The following is a 17,240-nucleotide window of genomic DNA, read 5'->3' as shown; positions in this document are numbered from 1 at the left end:
GCCTTTTTTTTCTACCAAGGTGAGAATTACATAGGGGGGTTTTTGATACGGGACGCGCCCTCATTCCTCGTGCAAAATCGAAGATGGCGACGATCGACTCGGAAGTTACTTCCACGGAGCTCCACGAGCTCCCGCCGCCAGCAGACGACGAGAGCCGACGCAGTCGCAACCGACGCGCTAAAAGCAAGTCGGATAGCCAAGGAAACGTCACCGAAGGAGCGCTATCGCTCCTCCAGTTCGCGATCCTCGCGCTAGCGTGTCTCGCCGCCTTTTCGAGTCGTCTATTCGCCGTCATACGATTCGAAAGCATCATACACGAGTTCGATCCGTGGTAAGTCGAGCCGGCGAACGCCTCCTATCGTCTCATTTCGTCGCGCCGAAGGTTCAACTATCGTTCGACGCACTATATGACGTCGCACAATTTCTACGACTTTCTCAACTGGTTCGACGATCGCGCCTGGTATCCTCTCGGTCGAATCGTCGGCGGAACGGTAGAAGTCGCCATTTCTGACGTCAGTTTTTCTGATTTTCTTCGCTCAGGTGTATCCCGGATTGATGCTCACTTCCGGTCTGATTCACTACGTATTGAACGGGCTTCACATCACGACGCACATACGCGACGTCTGCGTTTTCCTCGCTCCGATCTTTAGGCAAGAGAGACGAAAAAAAGCGAAACGACTCACATGGAAACCGAAAGCGTTTTCTCTCCGTCCTTTAGCGGTTTAACGGCCTTAGCGACATTCTTGCTTACTCGCGAGCTATGGAGCACGGGGGCTGGCCTATTGGCTGCCTGCTTCATTGCAATAGGTCGGTAAAATATAAATTATTTTGATAGATTTTGATATATTATGTATGCAGTTCCTGGATATATTTCTCGATCTGTTGCCGGCTCATATGACAATGAGGGAATTGCGATATTTGCTCTGATGTTTACCTACTATCTTTGGGTAGCCAGTTCTTTGTGAGTTTCCTTACTGATCCTCTATGTCTCTCTCTCTCTCTCTCTCAGATAAAGGCGGTGAAAACGGGTTCGATTTTTTGGTCAGCTTCCGCCGCACTTTCCTACTTCTACATGGTACCACTGTCTATTTGAATTGGGGCCCCTTTGTTGTATTGCCCTAAGAATAAAGATTAGGCCCTCAATTTAATATTTAGGCTCTTAGAAACAAAGTTTAAGCCCTCAATTTAATATTTAGGCCCTTAGAATCAAAGTTTAGGCCCTCAATTTAATATTTAGGCCCTTAGAATCAAAGTTTAGGCCCTCAATTTAATATTTAGGCTCTTAGAATCAAAGTTTAGGCCCACAATTTAATATTTAGGCCCTTAGAATCAAAATTTAGGCCCTCAATTTTATATTTAGGCTCTTAGAATCTAAATTTAGGCCCTCAATTTAGTATTTAGGCCCTTGGAATCAAAGTTTAGGCCCACAATTTAATATTTAGGTTCTTAGAATCAAAGTTTAGGCCCTCAATTCAATATTTAGGTACTTAGAATCAAAGTTTAGGCCTACAATTTAATATTTAGGCCCTTAGAATCAAAATTTAGGCCCTCAGTTTAGTATTTAGGCCCTTAGAATCAAAGTTTAGGCCCTCAATTTTATATTTAGGCCCTTAGAATCAAAGTTTAGGCCCACAATTTAATATTTAGGCCCTTAGAATCAAAGTTTAGGCCCTCAATTTAATATTTAGGTGCTTAGAATCAACGTTTAGACGCTCAATTTAATATTTAGGCCCTTAGAATCAAAGTTTAGGCCCTCAATTTAATATTTAGGTGCTTAGAATCAAAGTTTAGGCCCTCAATTTAATATTTAGGCTTTTAGAATCAAAGTTTAGGCCTACAATTTAATATTTAGGCCCTTAGAATCAAAATTAAGCCCTCAATTTAATATTTAGGCCCTTAGAATCAAAGTTTAGGCCCACAATTTAATATTTAGGCCTTTAGAATCAAAGTTTAGGCCTACAATTTAATATTTAGGCCCTTAGAATTAAAATTTAGGCCCTCAATTTTATATTTAGGCCCTTGGAATCAAAGTTTAGGCCCACAATTTAATATTTAGGCCTTTAGAATCAAAGTTTAGGCCCTCAATTCAATATTTAGGTCCTTAGAATCAAAGTTTAGGCCTACAATTTAATATTTCTGCCCTTAGAATCAAAGTTTAGGCCTACAATTTAATATTTAGTCCCTTAGAATCAAAATTTAGGCCCTCAATTTTATATTTAGGCCCTTAGAATCTAAATTTAGGCCCTCAATTTAGTATTTAGACCCTTAGAATCAAAGTTTAGGCCCTCAATTTTATATTTAGGCCCTTAGAATCAAAGTTTAGGCCTACAATTTAATATTTAGGCCCTTAGAATTAAAATTTAGGCCCTCAATTTTATATTTAGGCCCTTAGAATCAAAGTTTAGGCCCTCAATTTTATATTTAGGCCTTTGGAATCAAAGTTTAGGCCCACAATTTAATATTTAGGCCCTTAGAATCAAAATTTAGGCCCTCAATTTAATATTTAGGCCCTTAGAATCAAAGTTTAGGCCTACAATTTAATATTTAGGCCCTTAGAATCAAAGTTTAGGCCCTCTATTTAATATTTAGGCCCTTAGAATCAAAGTTTAGGCCCTCAATTTTATATTTAGGCCCTTAGAATCAAAGTTTAGGCCCACAATTTAATATTTAGGCCCTTAGAATCAAAGTTTAGGCCCTCAATTTAATAATTAGGCCCTTAGAATCAAAGTTTAGGCCCACAATTTAATATTTAGGCCTTTAGAATCAAAGTTTAGGCCCTCAATTTAATATTTAGGTGCTTAGAATCAAAGTTTAGGCCTACAATTTAATATTTAGGCCCTTAGAATCAAAATTAAGCCCTCAATTTAATATTTAGGCCCTTAGAATCAAAGTTTGGGCCCACAATTTTATATTTAGGCCCTTAGAATCAAAGTTTAGGCCCACAATTTAATATTTAGGCCCTTAGAATCAAAATTTAGGCTCTCAATTTAATATTTAGGCCCTTAGAATCAAAGTTTAGGCCTACAATTTAATATTTAGGCTCTTAGAATCAAAATTTAGGCTCTCAATTTAGTATTTAGGCCCTTAGAATCTAAATTTAGGCTCTCAATTTAATATTTAGGCCCTTAGAATCAAAGTTTAGGCCCACAATTTAATATTTAGGCTCTTAGAATCAAAGATAAGGCCCTCAATTTTATATTTAGGCCCTTAGAATCAAAGTTTAGGCCCACAATTTAATATTTAGGCCCTTAGAATCAAAATTTAGGCCCTCAATTTAATATTTAGGCCCTTAGAATCAAAGTTTAGGCCTACAATTTAATATTTAGGCCCTTAGAATCAAAATTTAGGCCCTCAATTTAGTATTTAGGCCCTTAGAATCTAAATTTAGGCTCTCAATTTAATATTTAGGCCCTTAGAATCAAAGTTTAGGCCCTCAATTTAATATTTAGGCTCTTAGAATCAAAGTTTAGGCCCTCAATTTTATATTTAGGCCCTTAGAATCTAAATTTAGGCCCTCAATTTAGTATTTAGGCCCTTAGAATCAAAGTTTAGGCCCTCAATTTAATATTTAGGCCCTTAGAATCAAAGTTTAGGCCCTTAATTTAATATTTAGGTGCTTAGAATCAAAGTTTAGGCCTACAATTTAATATTTAGGCCCTTAGAATCAAAATGAAGCCCTCAATTTAATATTTAGGCCCTTAGAATCAAAGTTTGGGCCCACAATTTTATATTTAGGCTCTTAGAATCAAAGTTTAGGCCCACAATTTAATATTTAGGCCCTTAGAATCAAAATTTAGGCCCTCAATTTAATATTTAGGCCCTTAGAATCAAAGTTTAGGCCTACAATTTAATATTTAGGCTCTTAGAATCAAAATTTAGGCCCTCAATTTAGTATTTAGGCCCTTAGAATCTAAATTTAGGCTCTCAATTTAATATTTAGGCCCTTAGAATCAAAGTTTAGGCCCACAATTTAATATTTAGGCTCTTAGAATCAAAGTTTAGGCCCTCAATTTTATATTTAGGCCCTTAGAATCTAAATTTAGGCCCTCAATTTAGTATTTAGGCCCTTAGAATCAAAGTTTAGGCCCTCAATTTAATATTTAGGCCCTTAGAATCAAAGTTTAGGCCCTTAATTTAATATTTAGGTGCTTAGAATCAAAGTTTAGGCCTACAATTTAACATTTAGGCCCTTAGAATCAAAATTAAGCCCTCAATTTAATATTTAGGCCCTTAGAATCAAAGTTTGGGCCCACAATTTAATATTTAGGCCCTTAGAATCTAAATTTAGGCTCTCAATTTTATATTTAGGCCTTTAGAATCAAAGTTTAGGGCCTCAATTTTATATTTAGGTCCTTGGAATCAAAGTTTAGGCCCTCAATTTTATATTTAGGCCCTTAGAATCAAAGTTTAGGCCCTCAATTTAGTATTTAGGCCCTTAGAATCAAAGTTTAGGCCCTCAATTTTATATTTAGTCTCTTTGAATCAAAGCTTAGGCCTACAATTTAATATTTAGGCCCTTAGAATCAAAGTTTAGGCCCTCAATTTTATATTTAGGCCCTTGGAATCAAAGTTTAGGCCCACAATTTAATATTTAGGCCCTTAGAATCAAAGTTTAGGCCTACAATTTAATATTTAGGCCCTTAGAATCAAAGTTTAGGCTCTCAATTTTATATTTAGGCCCTTAGAATCAAAGTTTAGGCCCTCAATTTAATATTTAGGCCCTTAGAATCAAAGTTTAGGCCTACAATTTAATATTTAGGTTCTTAGAATCAAAATTTAGGCCCTCAATTTAATATTTAGGCCCTTAGAATCAAAGTTTAGGCCCTCAATTTTATATTTAGGCCCTTAGAATCAAAGTTTAGGCCCACAATTTAATATTTAGGCCCTTAGAATCAAAGTTTAGGCCTACAATTTAATATTTAGGCTCTTAGAATTAAAATTTAGGCCCTCAATTTAATATTTAGGCCCATAGAATCAAAGTTTAGGCCTACAATTTAATATTTAGGCCCTTAGAATCAAAATTTAGGCCCTCAATTTAGTATTTAGGCCCTTAGAATCTAAATTTAGGCTCTCAATTTAATATTTAGGTGCTTAGAATCAAAGTTTAGGCCCTCAATTTAATATTTAGGCCCTTAGAATCAAAGTTTAGGCCTACAATTTAATATTTAGGACCTTAGAATCAAAATTAAGCCCTCAATTTAATATTTAGGCCCTTAGAATCAAAGTTTGGGCCCACAATTTAATATTTAGGCCCTTAGAATCAAAGTTTAGGCCCTCAATTTAATATTTAGGCCCTGAGAATCAAAATTTAGGCCCTCAATTTAATATTTAGGCCCTTAGAATCAAAGTTTAGGCCCACAATTTAATATTTAGGCTCTTAGAATCAAAGTTTAGGCCCTCAATTTTATATTTAGGCCCTTAGAATCTAAATTTAGGCCCTCAATTTAGTATTTAGGCCCTTAGAATCAAAGTTTAGGCCCTCAATTTAATATTTAGGCCCTTAGAATCAAAGTTTAGGCCCTCAATTTAATATTTAGGTGCTTAGAATCAAAGTTTAGGCCCTCAATTTAATATTTAGGTGCTTAGAATCAAAGTTTAGGCCCTCAATTTAATATTTAGGCCCTTAGAATCATGGTTTAGGCCTGCAATTTAATATTTAGGCCCTTAGAATCAAAATTAAGCCCTCAATTTAATATTTAGGCCCTTAGAATCAAAGTTTGGGCCCACAATTTAATATTTAGGCCCTTAGAATAAAAGTTTAGGCCCTCAATTTAATATTTCTGCCCTTAGAATCAAAGTTTAGGCCTACAATTTAATATTTAGGCCCTTAGAATCAAAATTTAGGCCCTCAATTTAGTATTTAGGCCCTTAGAATCAAAGTTTAGGCTCTCAATTTTATATTTAGGCCCTTAGAATCAAAGTTTAGGCCCTCAATTTAGTATTTAGGCCCTTGGAATCAAAGTTTAGGCCCACTATTTAATATTTAGGTTCTTAGAATCAAAGTTTAGGCCCTTAATTTAATATTTATGCCCTTAGAATCAAAGTTTAGGCCTACAATTTAATATTTAGGCTCTTAGAATCAAAATTTAGGCCCTCAATTTAGTATTTAAGCCCTTAGAATCAAAATTTAGGCCCTTAATTTTATATTTAGGCCCTTAGAATCTAAATTTAGGCCCTCAATTTAGTATTTAGACCCTTAGAATCAAAGTTTAGGCCCTCAATTTTATATTTAGGCCCTTAGAATCAAAGTTTAGGCCTACAATTTAATATTTAGGCCCTTAGAATTAAAATTTAGGCCCTCAATTTTATATTTAGGCTCTTAGAATCAAAGTTTAGGCCCTCAATTTTATATTTAGGCCTTTGGAATCAAAGTTTAGGCCCACAATTTAATATTTAGGCCCTTAGAATCAAAATTTAGGCCCTCAATTTAATATTTAGGCCCTTAGAATCAAAGTTTAGGCCTACTATTTAATATTTAGGCCTTTAGAATCAAAGTTTAGGCCCTCAATTTAATATTTAGGTGCTTAGAATCAAAGTTTAGGCCCTCAATTTAGTATTTAGGCCCTTAGAATCAAAGTTTAGGCCCTCAATTTTATATTTTGACCCTTAGAATCAAAGTTTAGGCCCACAATTTAATATTTAGGCCTTTAGAATAAAAGTTTAGGCCCTCAATTTAATATTTCTGCCCTTAGAATCAAAGTTTAGGCCTACAATTTAATATTTAGGCCCTTAGAATCAAAATTTAGGCCCTCAATTTAGTATTTAGGCCCTTAGAATCAAAGTTTAGGCTCTCAATTTTATATTTAGGCCCTTAGAATCAAAGTTTAGGCCTACAATTTAATATTTAGGCCTTTAGAATCAAAATTTAGGCCCTCAATTTAATATTTAGGCCCTTAGAATCAAAGTTTAGGCCTACATTTTAATATTTAGGCCCTTAGAATCAAAATTAAGCCCTCAATTTAATATTTTGGCTCTTAGAATCAAAGTTTGGGCCCACAATTTTATATTTAGGCCCTTAGAATCAAAGTTTAGGCCCACAATTTAATATTTAGGCCCTTAGAATCAAAATTTAGGCTCTTTATTTTATATTTAGGCCCTTAGAATCTAAATTTAGGCCCTCAATTTAGTATTTAGACCCTTAGAATCAAAGTTTAGGCCCTCAATTTTATATTTAGGCCCTTAGAATCAAAGTTTAGGCCTACAATTTAATATTTAGGCCCTTAGAATTAAAATTTAGGACCTCAATTTTATATTTAGGCTCTTAGAATCAAAGTTTAGGCCCTCAATTTTATATTTAGGTGCTTGGAATCAAAGTTTAGGCCCACAATTTAATATTTAGGCCCTTAGAATCAAAATTTAGGCCCTCAATTTAATATTTAGGCCCTTAGAATCTAAATTTAGGCTCTCAATTTAATATTTAGGTGCTTAGAATCAAAGTTTAGGCCCTCAATTTAATATTTAGGCCCTTAGAATCAAAGTTTAGGCCTACAATTTAATATTTAGGACCTTAGAATCAAAATTAAGCCCTCAATTTAATATTTAGGCCCTTAGAATCAAAGTTTGGGCCCACAATTTAATATTTAGGCCCTTAGAATCAAAGTTTAGGGCCTCAATTTTATATTTAGGCCCTTAGAATCAAAGTTTAGGCCCTCAATTTAGTATTTAGGCCCTTAGAATCAAAGTTTAGGCCCTCAATTTTATATTTAGTCTCTTTGAATCAAAGCTTAGGCCTACAATTTAATATTTAGGCCCTTAGAATCAAAATTTAGGCCCTCAATTTTATATTTAGGCCTTTAGAATCAAAGTTTAGGCCCTCAATTTTATATTTAGGCCCTTGGAATCAAAGTTTAGGCCCACAATTTAATATTTAGGCCCTTAGAATCAAAGTTTAGGCCTACAATTTAATATTTAGGCCCTTAGAATCAAAGTTTAGGCTCTCAATTTTATATTTAGGCCCTTAGAATCAAAGTTTAGGCCCTCAATTTAATATTTAGGCCCTTAGAATCAAAGTTTAGGCCTACAATTTAATATTTAGGTTCTTAGAATCAAAATTTAGCCCTCAATTTAATATTTAGGCCCTTAGAATTAAAATTTAGGCCCTCAATTTTATATTTAGGCCCTTAGAATCAAAGTTTAGGCCCTCAATTTTATATTTAGGCCTTTGGAATCAAAGTTTAGGCCCACAATTTAATATTTAGGCCCTTAGAATCAAAGTTTAGGCCTACAATTTAATATTTAGGCCCTTAGAATCAAAGTTTAGGCCTACAATTTAATATTTAGGCCCTTAGAATTAAAATTTAGGCCCTCAATTTTATATTTAGGCCCTTAGAATCAAAGTTTAGGCCCTCAATTTTATATTTAGGCCTTTGGAATCAAAGTTTAGGCCCACAATTTAATATTTAGGCCCTTAGAATCAAAATTTAGGCCCTCAATTTAATATTTAGGCCCTTAGAATCAAAGTTTAGGCCTACAATTTAATATTTAGGCCTTTAGAATCAAAGTTTAGGCCCTCAATTTAATATTTAGGTGCTTAGAATCAAAGTTTAGGCCCTCAATTTAGTATTTAGGCCCTTAGAATCAAAGTTTAGGCCCTCAATTTTATATTTTGACCCTTAGAATCAAAGTTTAGGCCCACAATTTAATATTTAGGCCTTTAGAATAAAAGTTTAGGCCCTCAATTTAATATTTCTGCCCTTAGAATCAAAGTTTAGGCCTACAATTTAATATTTAGGCCCTTAGAATCAAAATTTAGGCCCTCAATTTAGTATTTAGGCCCTTAGAATCAAAGTTTAGGCTCTCAATTTTATATTTAGGCCCTTAGAATCAAAGTTTAGGCCCTCAATTTAGTATTTAGGCCCTTGGAATCAAAGTTTAGGCCCACTATTTAATATTTAGGTTCTTAGAATCAAAGTTTAGGCCCTCAATTTAATATTTATGCCCTTAGAATCAAAGTTTAGGCCTACAATTTAATATTTAGGCTCTTAGAATCAAAATTTAGGCCCTCAATTTAGTATTTAGGCCCTTAGAATCAAAGTTTAGGCCCTCAATTTTATATTTAGGCCCTTAGAATCAAAGTTTAGGCCCTCAATTTTATATTTCTGCCCTTAGAATCAAAGTTTAGGCCTACAATTTAATATTTAGTCCCTTAGAATCAAAATTTAGGCCCTCAATTTTATATTTAGGCCCTTAGAATCTAAATTTAGGCCCTCAATTTAGTATTTACACCCTTAGAATCAAAGTTTAGGCCCTCAATTTTATATTTAGGCCCTTAGAATCAAAGTTTAGGCCTACAATTTAATATTTAGGCCCTTAGAATTAAAATTTAGGCCCTCAATTTTATATTTAGGCCCTTAGAATCAAAGTTTAGGCCCTCAATTTTATATTTAGGCCTTTGGAATCAAAGTTTAGGCCCACAATTTAATATTTAGGCCCTTAGAATCAAAATTTAGGCCCTCAATTTTATATTTAGGCCCTTAGAATCTAAATTTAGGCCCTCAATTTAGTATTTAGGCCCTCAATTTTATATTTAGTCTTTTAGAATCAAAGTTTAGGCCTACAATTTAATATTTAGGCCCTTAGAATCAAAGTTTAGTCCCTCAATTTTTTATTTACGTCCTTAGAATCAATGTTTAGGCCCTCAATTTAGTATTTAGGCCATTAGAATCAAAGTTTAGGCCCTCAATTTTATATTTAGTCTCTTTGAATCAAAGCTTAGGCCTACAATTTAATATTTAGGCCCTTAGAATCAAAATTTAGGCCCTCAATTTTATATTTAGGCCTTTAGAATCAAAGTTTAGGCCCACAATTTAATATTTAGGCCCTTAGAATCAAAGTTTAGGCCTACAATTTAATATTTAGGCTCTTAGAATCAAAGTTTAGGCTCTCAATTTTATATTTAGGCCCTTAGAATCAAAGTTTAGGCCCTCAATTTAATATTTAGGCCCTTAGAATCAAAGTATAGGCCTACAATTTAATATTTAGGTTCTTAGAATCAAAATTTAGGCCCTCAATTTAATATTTAGGCCCTTAGAATCAAAATTTAGGCCCTCAATTTAGTATTTAGGCCCTTAGAATCAAAGTTTAGGCTCTCAATTTTATATTTAGGCCCTTAGAATCAAAGTTTAGGCCTACAATTTAATATTTAGGCCCTTAGAATCAAAATTTAGGCCCTCAATTTAGTATTTAGGCCCCTAGAATCAAAGTTTAGGCCCTCAATTTTATATTTAGGCCCTTAGAATCAAAGTTAGGCCCTCAATTTAATATTTAGGTGCTTAGAATCAAAGTTTAAGCTCTCAATTTAATATTTAGGCCCTTAGAATCAAAGTTTAGGCCCTCAATTTTATATTTAGTCCCTTAGAATCAAAGTTTAGGCCTACAATTTAATAGTTAGGCCCTTTTAATCAAAATTTAGGCCCTCAATTTTATATTTAGGCTCTTAGAATCAAAGTTTAGGCCTACAATTTAATATTTAGGCCCTTAGAATCAAAATTTAGGCCCTCAATTTAGTATTTAGGCCCTTAGAATCAAAGTTTAGGCCCTCAATTTTATATTTAGGCCCTTAGAATCAAAGTTTAGGCCCACAATTTAATATTTAGGCTCTTGGAATCAAAATTTAGGCCCTCAATTTAATATTTAGGCCCTTAGAATCACAGTTTAGGCCCTCAATTTTATATTTAGTCCCTTAGAATCAAAGTTTAGGCCCTCAATTTTATATTTAGGCCCTGAGAATCAAAGTTTAGGCCCACAATTTATTATTTAGGCCCTTAGAATCAAAGTTTAGGCCCTCAATTTAATATTTAGGTCCTCAGAATCAAAGTTTAGGCCCTCAATTTAATATTTAGGCCCTGATAATCACAATTTAGGCCCTCAATTTAGTATTTAGGCCCTTAGAATCAAAGTTTTGGCTCTCAATTTTATATTTATGCCCTTAGAATCAAAATTTAGGCCCTCAATTTTATATTTAGGCCCTTAGAATCAAAGTTTAGGCCCTCAATTTTATATTTAGGCCCTTAGAATCAAAGTTTAGGCCCTCAATTTAATATTTATGGCCTTAGAATCAAAGTTTAGGCCTACAATTTAATATTTAGGCCCTTAGAATCAAAGTTAGGCCCTCAATTTAATATTTAGGTGCTTAGAATCAAAGTTTAAGCTCTCAATTTAATATTTAGGCCCTTAGAATCAAAGTTTAGGCCCTCAATTTTATATTTAGGCCCTTAGAATCAAAGTTTAGACCCTCAATTTTATATTTAGGCCCTTAGAATCAAAGTTTAGGCCCTCAATTTAATATTTATGCCCTTAGAATCAAAGTTTAGGCCTACAATTTAATATTTAGGCCCTTAGAATCAAAATTTAGGCCCTCAATTTAGTATTTAGGCCCTTAGAATCAAAGTTTAGGCTCTCAATTTTATATTTAGGCCCTTAGAATCAAAGTTTAGGCCCTCAATTTAATATTTAGGCCCTTAGAATCAAAGTTTAGGCCTACAATTTAATATTTAGGTCCTTAGAATCAAAATTTATGCCCTCAATTTAATATTTAGGCTCTTAGAATCAAAGTTTAGACCCTCAATTTTATATTTAGTCCCTTAGAATCAAAGTTTAGGCCTACAATTTAATAGTTAGGCCCTTAGAATCAAAATTTAGGCCCTCAATTTAATATTTAGGCCCTTAGAATCAAAGTTTAGGCCCTCAATTTTATATTTAGGCCCTTAGAATCAAAGTTTAGGCCCACAATTTAATATTTAGGCCCTTAGAATCAAAATTTAGGCCCTCAATTTAATATTTAGGCCCTTAGAATCACAGTTTAGGCCCTCAATTTTATATTTAGTCCCTTAGAATCAAAGTTTAGGCCCTCAATTTTATATTTAGGCCCGTAGAATCAAAGTTTAGGCCCACAATTTATTATTTAGGCCCTTAGAATCAAAGTTTAGGCCCTCAATTTAATATTTAGGTTCTCAGAATCAAAGTTTAGGCCCTCAATTTAATATTTAGGCCCTTAGAATCTAAATTTAGGCCCTCAATTTAGTATTTAGGCCCTTAGAATCAAAGTTTAGGCTCTCAATTTTATATTTGGGCCCTTAGAATCAAAGTTTAGGCCCTCAATTTAATATTTATGCCCTTAGAATCATAGTTTAGGCCTACAATTTAATATTTAGGTCCTTAGAATCAAAATTTAGGCCCTCAATTTAATATTTAGGCCCTTAGAATCAAAGTTTAGGCCCTCAATTTAATATTTAGGCTCTTAGAATCAAAATTTAGGCCCTCAATTTTATATTTAGGCCCTTGGAATCAAAGTTTAGGCCCACAATTTAGTATTTAGGCCCTTAATTTTATATTTAGTCCCTTAGAATTAAAGTTTAGGCCTACAATTTAATATTTAGGCCCTCAGAATCAAAGTTTAGGCCCACAATTTGATATTTAGGCCGTTAGAATCAAAGTTTAGGCTTTCAATTTAATATTTAGGTCCTTAGAATCAAAGTTTAGGCCTACAATTTAATATTTAGGCCCTTAGAATCATAATTTAGGCCCTCAATTTAATATTTATGTCCTTAGAATGAAAGTTTAGGCCTACAATTTAATATTTAGGCCCTTAGAATCAAAGTTTAGGCCCTCAATTTTATATTTAGGCTCTTAGAATCAAAGTTTAGGCGCACAATTTAATATTTAGGCCCTTAGAATCAAAGTTTAGGCCCTCAATTTAATATTTAGGTCCTTAGAATGAAAGTTTAGGCCTACAATTTAATATTTAGGCCCTTAGAATCAAAGTTTAGGCCCTCAATTTGATATTTAGGTCCTTAGAATCAAAGTTTAGGCCTACAATTTAATATTTAGGCCCTTAGAATCAAAATTTAGGCCCTCAATTTAGTATTTAGGCCCTTAGAATCAAAGTTTAGGCCCTCAATTTAATATTTAGGCCCTTAGAATCAAAGTTTAGGCCCTCAATTTAATATTTATGCCCTTAGAATCAAAGTTTAGGCCTACAATTTAATATTTTGGCCCTTAGAATCAAAATTTAGGCCCTCAATTTAGTATTTAGGCCCTTAGAATCAAAGTTTAGGCTCTCAATTTTATATTTAGGCCCTTAGAATCAAAGTTTAGGCCCTCAATTTAATATTTAGGCCCTTAGAATCAAAGTTTAGGCCTACAATTTAATATTTAAGACCTAAGGATCGTGTCTTTTCTTCCTCGAAGGTGTCCGCTTGGGGAGGCTACGTGTTCATCATCAATCTCATTCCTTTGCATGTGTGCGTTCTGCTTCTAATGGGCCGCTATTCAAGCAGAATATACATAGGTATAAGGCGGAGGAATTGCAGTGTGCTTAGGACTGACTATTTTTAATAGCTTACTCCACCTTCTACATCATTGGTCTCCTGTGCTCAATGCAAGTCCCTTTCGTCGGCTTTCAACCGTTGAGAACGAGTGAGCACATGGCTTCAGCAGGTAACAATACTAGTAGAGAGGCCTGAGGACCCCCCCCCCCCCCCCCCCCCAGCGCTTTTTAAAGGGTACCTTTTTTTCTTTTAGGCACCTTTGCCCTTCTTCAAGCCTACGCTGCCTTTCAGTTCATCTCGTCGTTGGTCTCCTTCAAGGACATACGTCATCTCATCTATGGTCTAGTAATCGCATCGGCTGGAGTTGTCTTTGCAGTCATAGTCGCTCTCACGTACGCTGGTAAGAAAAAAAATTATCAATGTTATCTATGACTCTTATTACGCACACTTCTCAGGCTACATTGCACCTTGGAGTGGACGATTCTATTCGTTATGGGACACGGGGTATTATCAATCACCCCTCACTTTGTCGCCTGACGTCCTAATCACGTTTCTTTTTTCAGATACGCTAAAATTCACATTCCCATTATAGCGTCTGTATCAGAACATCAACCGACGACGTGGGTCTCCTTCTTCTTCGACCTCCACTTTCTCGTCTGCACGTTCCCCGCCGGCGTCTGGCTCTGCATTCGAAACTACAACAACGAAAGAGTCTTCAGTAGGACAACAATCAGGCTAGGATTAATTTTATTTTTATTTTCTCAGTCGTTCTCTACGCGGTCTTTGCCGTCTATTTCGCCGGCGTCATGGTCCGCCTGATGCTGACTCTCACCCCGTGCGTTTGCATTCTATCAGCCATAGCCATATCGCAGACACTAGAAACGTATCTATCCGGAAGCGACGCGCCGCCGCCGTTGCCTCAGAGCGATTCGGCGCCGGCGGAAAAAGACGACGAACAGGTCGAGGAACAATTCAAAGCCAAAGCGGCGAAACTTAGAAAGAAACCACCCCCCGTTAGCAGAGAGATATATATTAGGAAGATAGTCCTAGTCTCTGTGTTTGTGAGTCTAGGTTTCTAAGGCTAAGCGTTCGGCAAGCTCGAAGAAGGATACTCCTCCCGAGGACGTTGAACCGTTGAGTGCGAATATGAAGTCCTTCGTCGTGATGGCGACTATTATGCTACTCGTTCTCTTTGCCTGTCACTGTACGTGGGTTACCAGTAATGCCTATTCGAGTCCGTCTATTGTATTGGCTACGAATAATCCTGATGGGTTAGTTTAGTTGGGGGAATTTTAGCAGGGGCTAAATGGGACTGTTTTTATAGGAGTCGTCATATTCTTGATGATTTTCGCGAGGCTTACTATTGGCTCAGGCAGAATACTCCTCCCCACGCTAGGTAGTACACAGAGAGACAGTGCACCAAATCTTTATCATTTAACTACTCTAGGGTCATGTCTTGGTGGGACTACGGCTATCAGATAGCGGGAATGGCCAATCGGACGACACTCGTCGACAACAACACGTGGAACAACAGTCACATAGCTCTGGTACCCGAAAACAGACGAACAATCGAAATTATTTTAATTTTTCTTCTTGTAGGTTGGCAAGGCAATGTCCTCGAACGAAACGGCTGCCTACGAAATCATGAGGGAACTCGACGTCGATTATATCCTCGCTATATTCGGCGGCATGATTGGTTACTCAGGCGACGACATTAACAAGTTTCTCTGGATGGTTCGCATAGCGGAAGGCGAACACCCTCAAGACATCAAGGCACAAAATAAATAAATAAAAATATTTTTCAAATAGATATTGTCTATTTTTTAGGAGTCAAGTTATTTTACGCCCTCTGGGGAATTTCGCGTCGACGCTGCCGGCTCAAAGACCCTTCTCAATTGTCTCATGTATAAGATGTGCTATCATCGTTTCGGCGAGCTGCAACTCGACTTCAAAATGCCGCCGGGCTTCGATCGAACGCGCGGCGTCGAGATCGGCAATAAGCATTTTCATCTGTCGCGAATCGAGGAAGCGTACACGACTGAACACTGGCTAGTCCGAATCTACAGGTACCCTTTTAGTTAGAGACTCTTAGGAGAAGGAGAGTCGCATTGATTGTATTTTTTTAGGGTAAAGGATCTGGAGAATTTGGAGGGTCCTGATCCCGCTGCTATAGTGAAAACTCACGAGAGAAGACGGTCGAAAAGATACAAGGTCTTTCTATTTCCTCGCCGGTTTTTTAGCTATGTTTTTCTTCTTTGCTAGTACGGTCGCAAGACGAAGGGAGTCGTGAAAAATCGACTGCAATCGACGAAAGGAAAGCGGTCGAAAAGGTCGACCAAAAGCAAAAGCAGGACCAAGAGAAACTGATCCACCCGGGTAAAGGAGACCGATTCATAGTTCATGTCTTGCTTGTATGTGTGTGTGTCCCTGATGCGGTCATGTTTTAGTTAGGCCACTGTGGTAAAACCTGCAAATACACAGGCTTTACTTCTCACGTGATCCTGTACTCACTCTCTTTCCCCATGTTCGTTCTCGTCGTTTTTGTCTCCCTTTTTAGCCTCGTCTCGAGCGGCGGCGCCGGCTTGACTGGCAACTATTTCAACAACAGCGCATTCGGCGGAAATCCGTCTATGACTTCCGTCGATTCGACGGTGAACTTCACCTGGTCCGACGGTCATCCGCTTCCCGCTCCCTTCACTGTTCGATGGAAAGGCACTCTGACATTCCCTCGCGACGATCTCGTCGAATTTCTTCTCGTCGCCGACGGCGGCGTTCGTCTCTGGATATGCGATCACCTCCTCATCGACGCCTGGAAGACGGCCACATCGCCGCAGAATCTCAAACCGATCGCAAGTCTACCAGTGAAAAAATCAAAGCTGTGTCTCGTTCATCTGGAATACGCGCACTACAGCGGCGGCGACGACGCCGTCGTTCGACTCATGTGGCAGGGAAACTTCAGCAACGCGTCGATCATCCCAGCCGACTATCTTCAACCCAACGTCTCCGCCGCGGAGATGCAGAGGCAGGAGATACGCGACAAGCAGCGAAATCTCGGCTGGGGAACGTGGTCGAATCAGAATATGTTGAGCCACGTCCTGATGCCCCATTCGTTCGCCGTCGACTTTCAATTGTACGCGGGAACGTCGGCGGCGTTGCCAACCGTCGCCGTATTTCGCAAAATGAATCCGGCGCTCGTGCGTCCCGTCGCCCATTCGTGGCCGGACGACGCGCCGACGATGCAGTACACGGAGTTGAGCGTGTCGAACTGGAGCGCCCTCCACGGGAACGTCACCGTGCAGAGCGCGCAGGACGTCGACGGCAACGTCGTCGTTTTGATAACGACGACGTCGGCGAGCGAAATCAGCATCGGGATGTATCCTCACATGCTGTGGGGACGAGTTGGGAATATAGCGATGAACGTGGCCGGTGAAGTTAGCGCCGAAATGCTGGGTTTGTCTAGCGTGAGTTTTTACCCGACGATTAATCCGTCTTCTGTCGATACGAAGAAGATGATGGCGAACTTTAGCATGAAGTCCGGTCCGCTGGGATTTTCCGCCGGGGTCAAGTACACGGTCTCGCAGATTCAAAGTGTCATATCGATTGGGAAATCGAATCACGAGAAAATCAAACTGAAGTACGGCACTCTATCGGAAATTTATAACGCCATGCAAACGGTCATAGCGTGGAATACGATCTACGATCCCCACGAAGGGATCGTCATGCCGGTGAGTCGTACGTGGAATTTCGGCGCCGGTTACGTCATCTTCGATTGGGATAATTATTTTGTTTCGTATATGACGGCGTTGGATAAGTGCGACTTGGCGGCGTCGAGTCTCGTTCAGGTTACCAAGGCGAAGACGATCGACGGGTTCGTGCCGAATTTCGCGAGCGGAACGCGAAAGTCGCGCGATCGAACCGAGCCGCCGATCGGGGCGAAAGTCACGTGGGAAATATATAAAAAGTGTCAAAATC

The 17,240-nt window shown here is 37.5% G+C and overlaps 1 protein-coding gene across 1 annotated transcript; it reads left to right on the top strand.

Moving 5' to 3' along the window:
* Nucleotides 1-61: 61 nt before the first annotated feature.
* Nucleotides 62-15,762, top strand: LOC136194025 (dolichyl-diphosphooligosaccharide--protein glycosyltransferase subunit STT3B-like). Its single transcript, XM_065983031.1, has 19 exons — nt 62-331; nt 383-491; nt 541-650; nt 719-807; nt 859-947; nt 1,010-1,075; nt 13,189-13,288; nt 13,339-13,437; nt 13,522-13,668; nt 13,724-13,772; nt 13,832-13,986; nt 14,034-14,281; nt 14,340-14,539; nt 14,593-14,664; nt 14,716-14,815; nt 14,868-15,041; nt 15,096-15,334; nt 15,395-15,479; nt 15,531-15,762. The coding sequence occupies exons 1-19, from the start codon at nt 84-86 to the stop codon at nt 15,633-15,635; spliced, it is 2,484 nt and encodes an 827-aa protein (XP_065839103.1). The 5' UTR covers nt 62-83; the 3' UTR covers nt 15,636-15,762.
* Nucleotides 15,763-17,240: the final 1,478 nt, after the last annotated feature.

Source organism: Oscarella lobularis, chromosome 12 (assembly GCF_947507565.1).
Source record: "Oscarella lobularis chromosome 12, ooOscLobu1.1, whole genome shotgun sequence".
Taxonomy (NCBI): domain Eukaryota; kingdom Metazoa; phylum Porifera; class Homoscleromorpha; order Homosclerophorida; family Oscarellidae; genus Oscarella; species Oscarella lobularis.
The sequence above is the reverse complement of the archived record's forward strand: the minus strand, read 5'-3'. Positions and strand labels throughout refer to the sequence as shown.

Excerpts from the sequence above, each read along its gene's own strand:
- LOC136194025 (XM_065983031.1), top strand. The coding sequence starts at position 84 with ATGGCGACGATCGACTCGGAAGTTACTTCCACGGAGCTCCACGAGCTC. Across the intron at positions 13,289-13,338 it reads TTCAAGCAGAATATACATAG|CTTACTCCACCTTCTACATC; the intron begins GTATAAGGCGGA and ends TATTTTTAATAG. Across the intron at positions 14,282-14,339 it reads TTAGAAAGAAACCACCCCCC|GTTTCTAAGGCTAAGCGTTC; the intron begins GTTAGCAGAGAG and ends TTGTGAGTCTAG.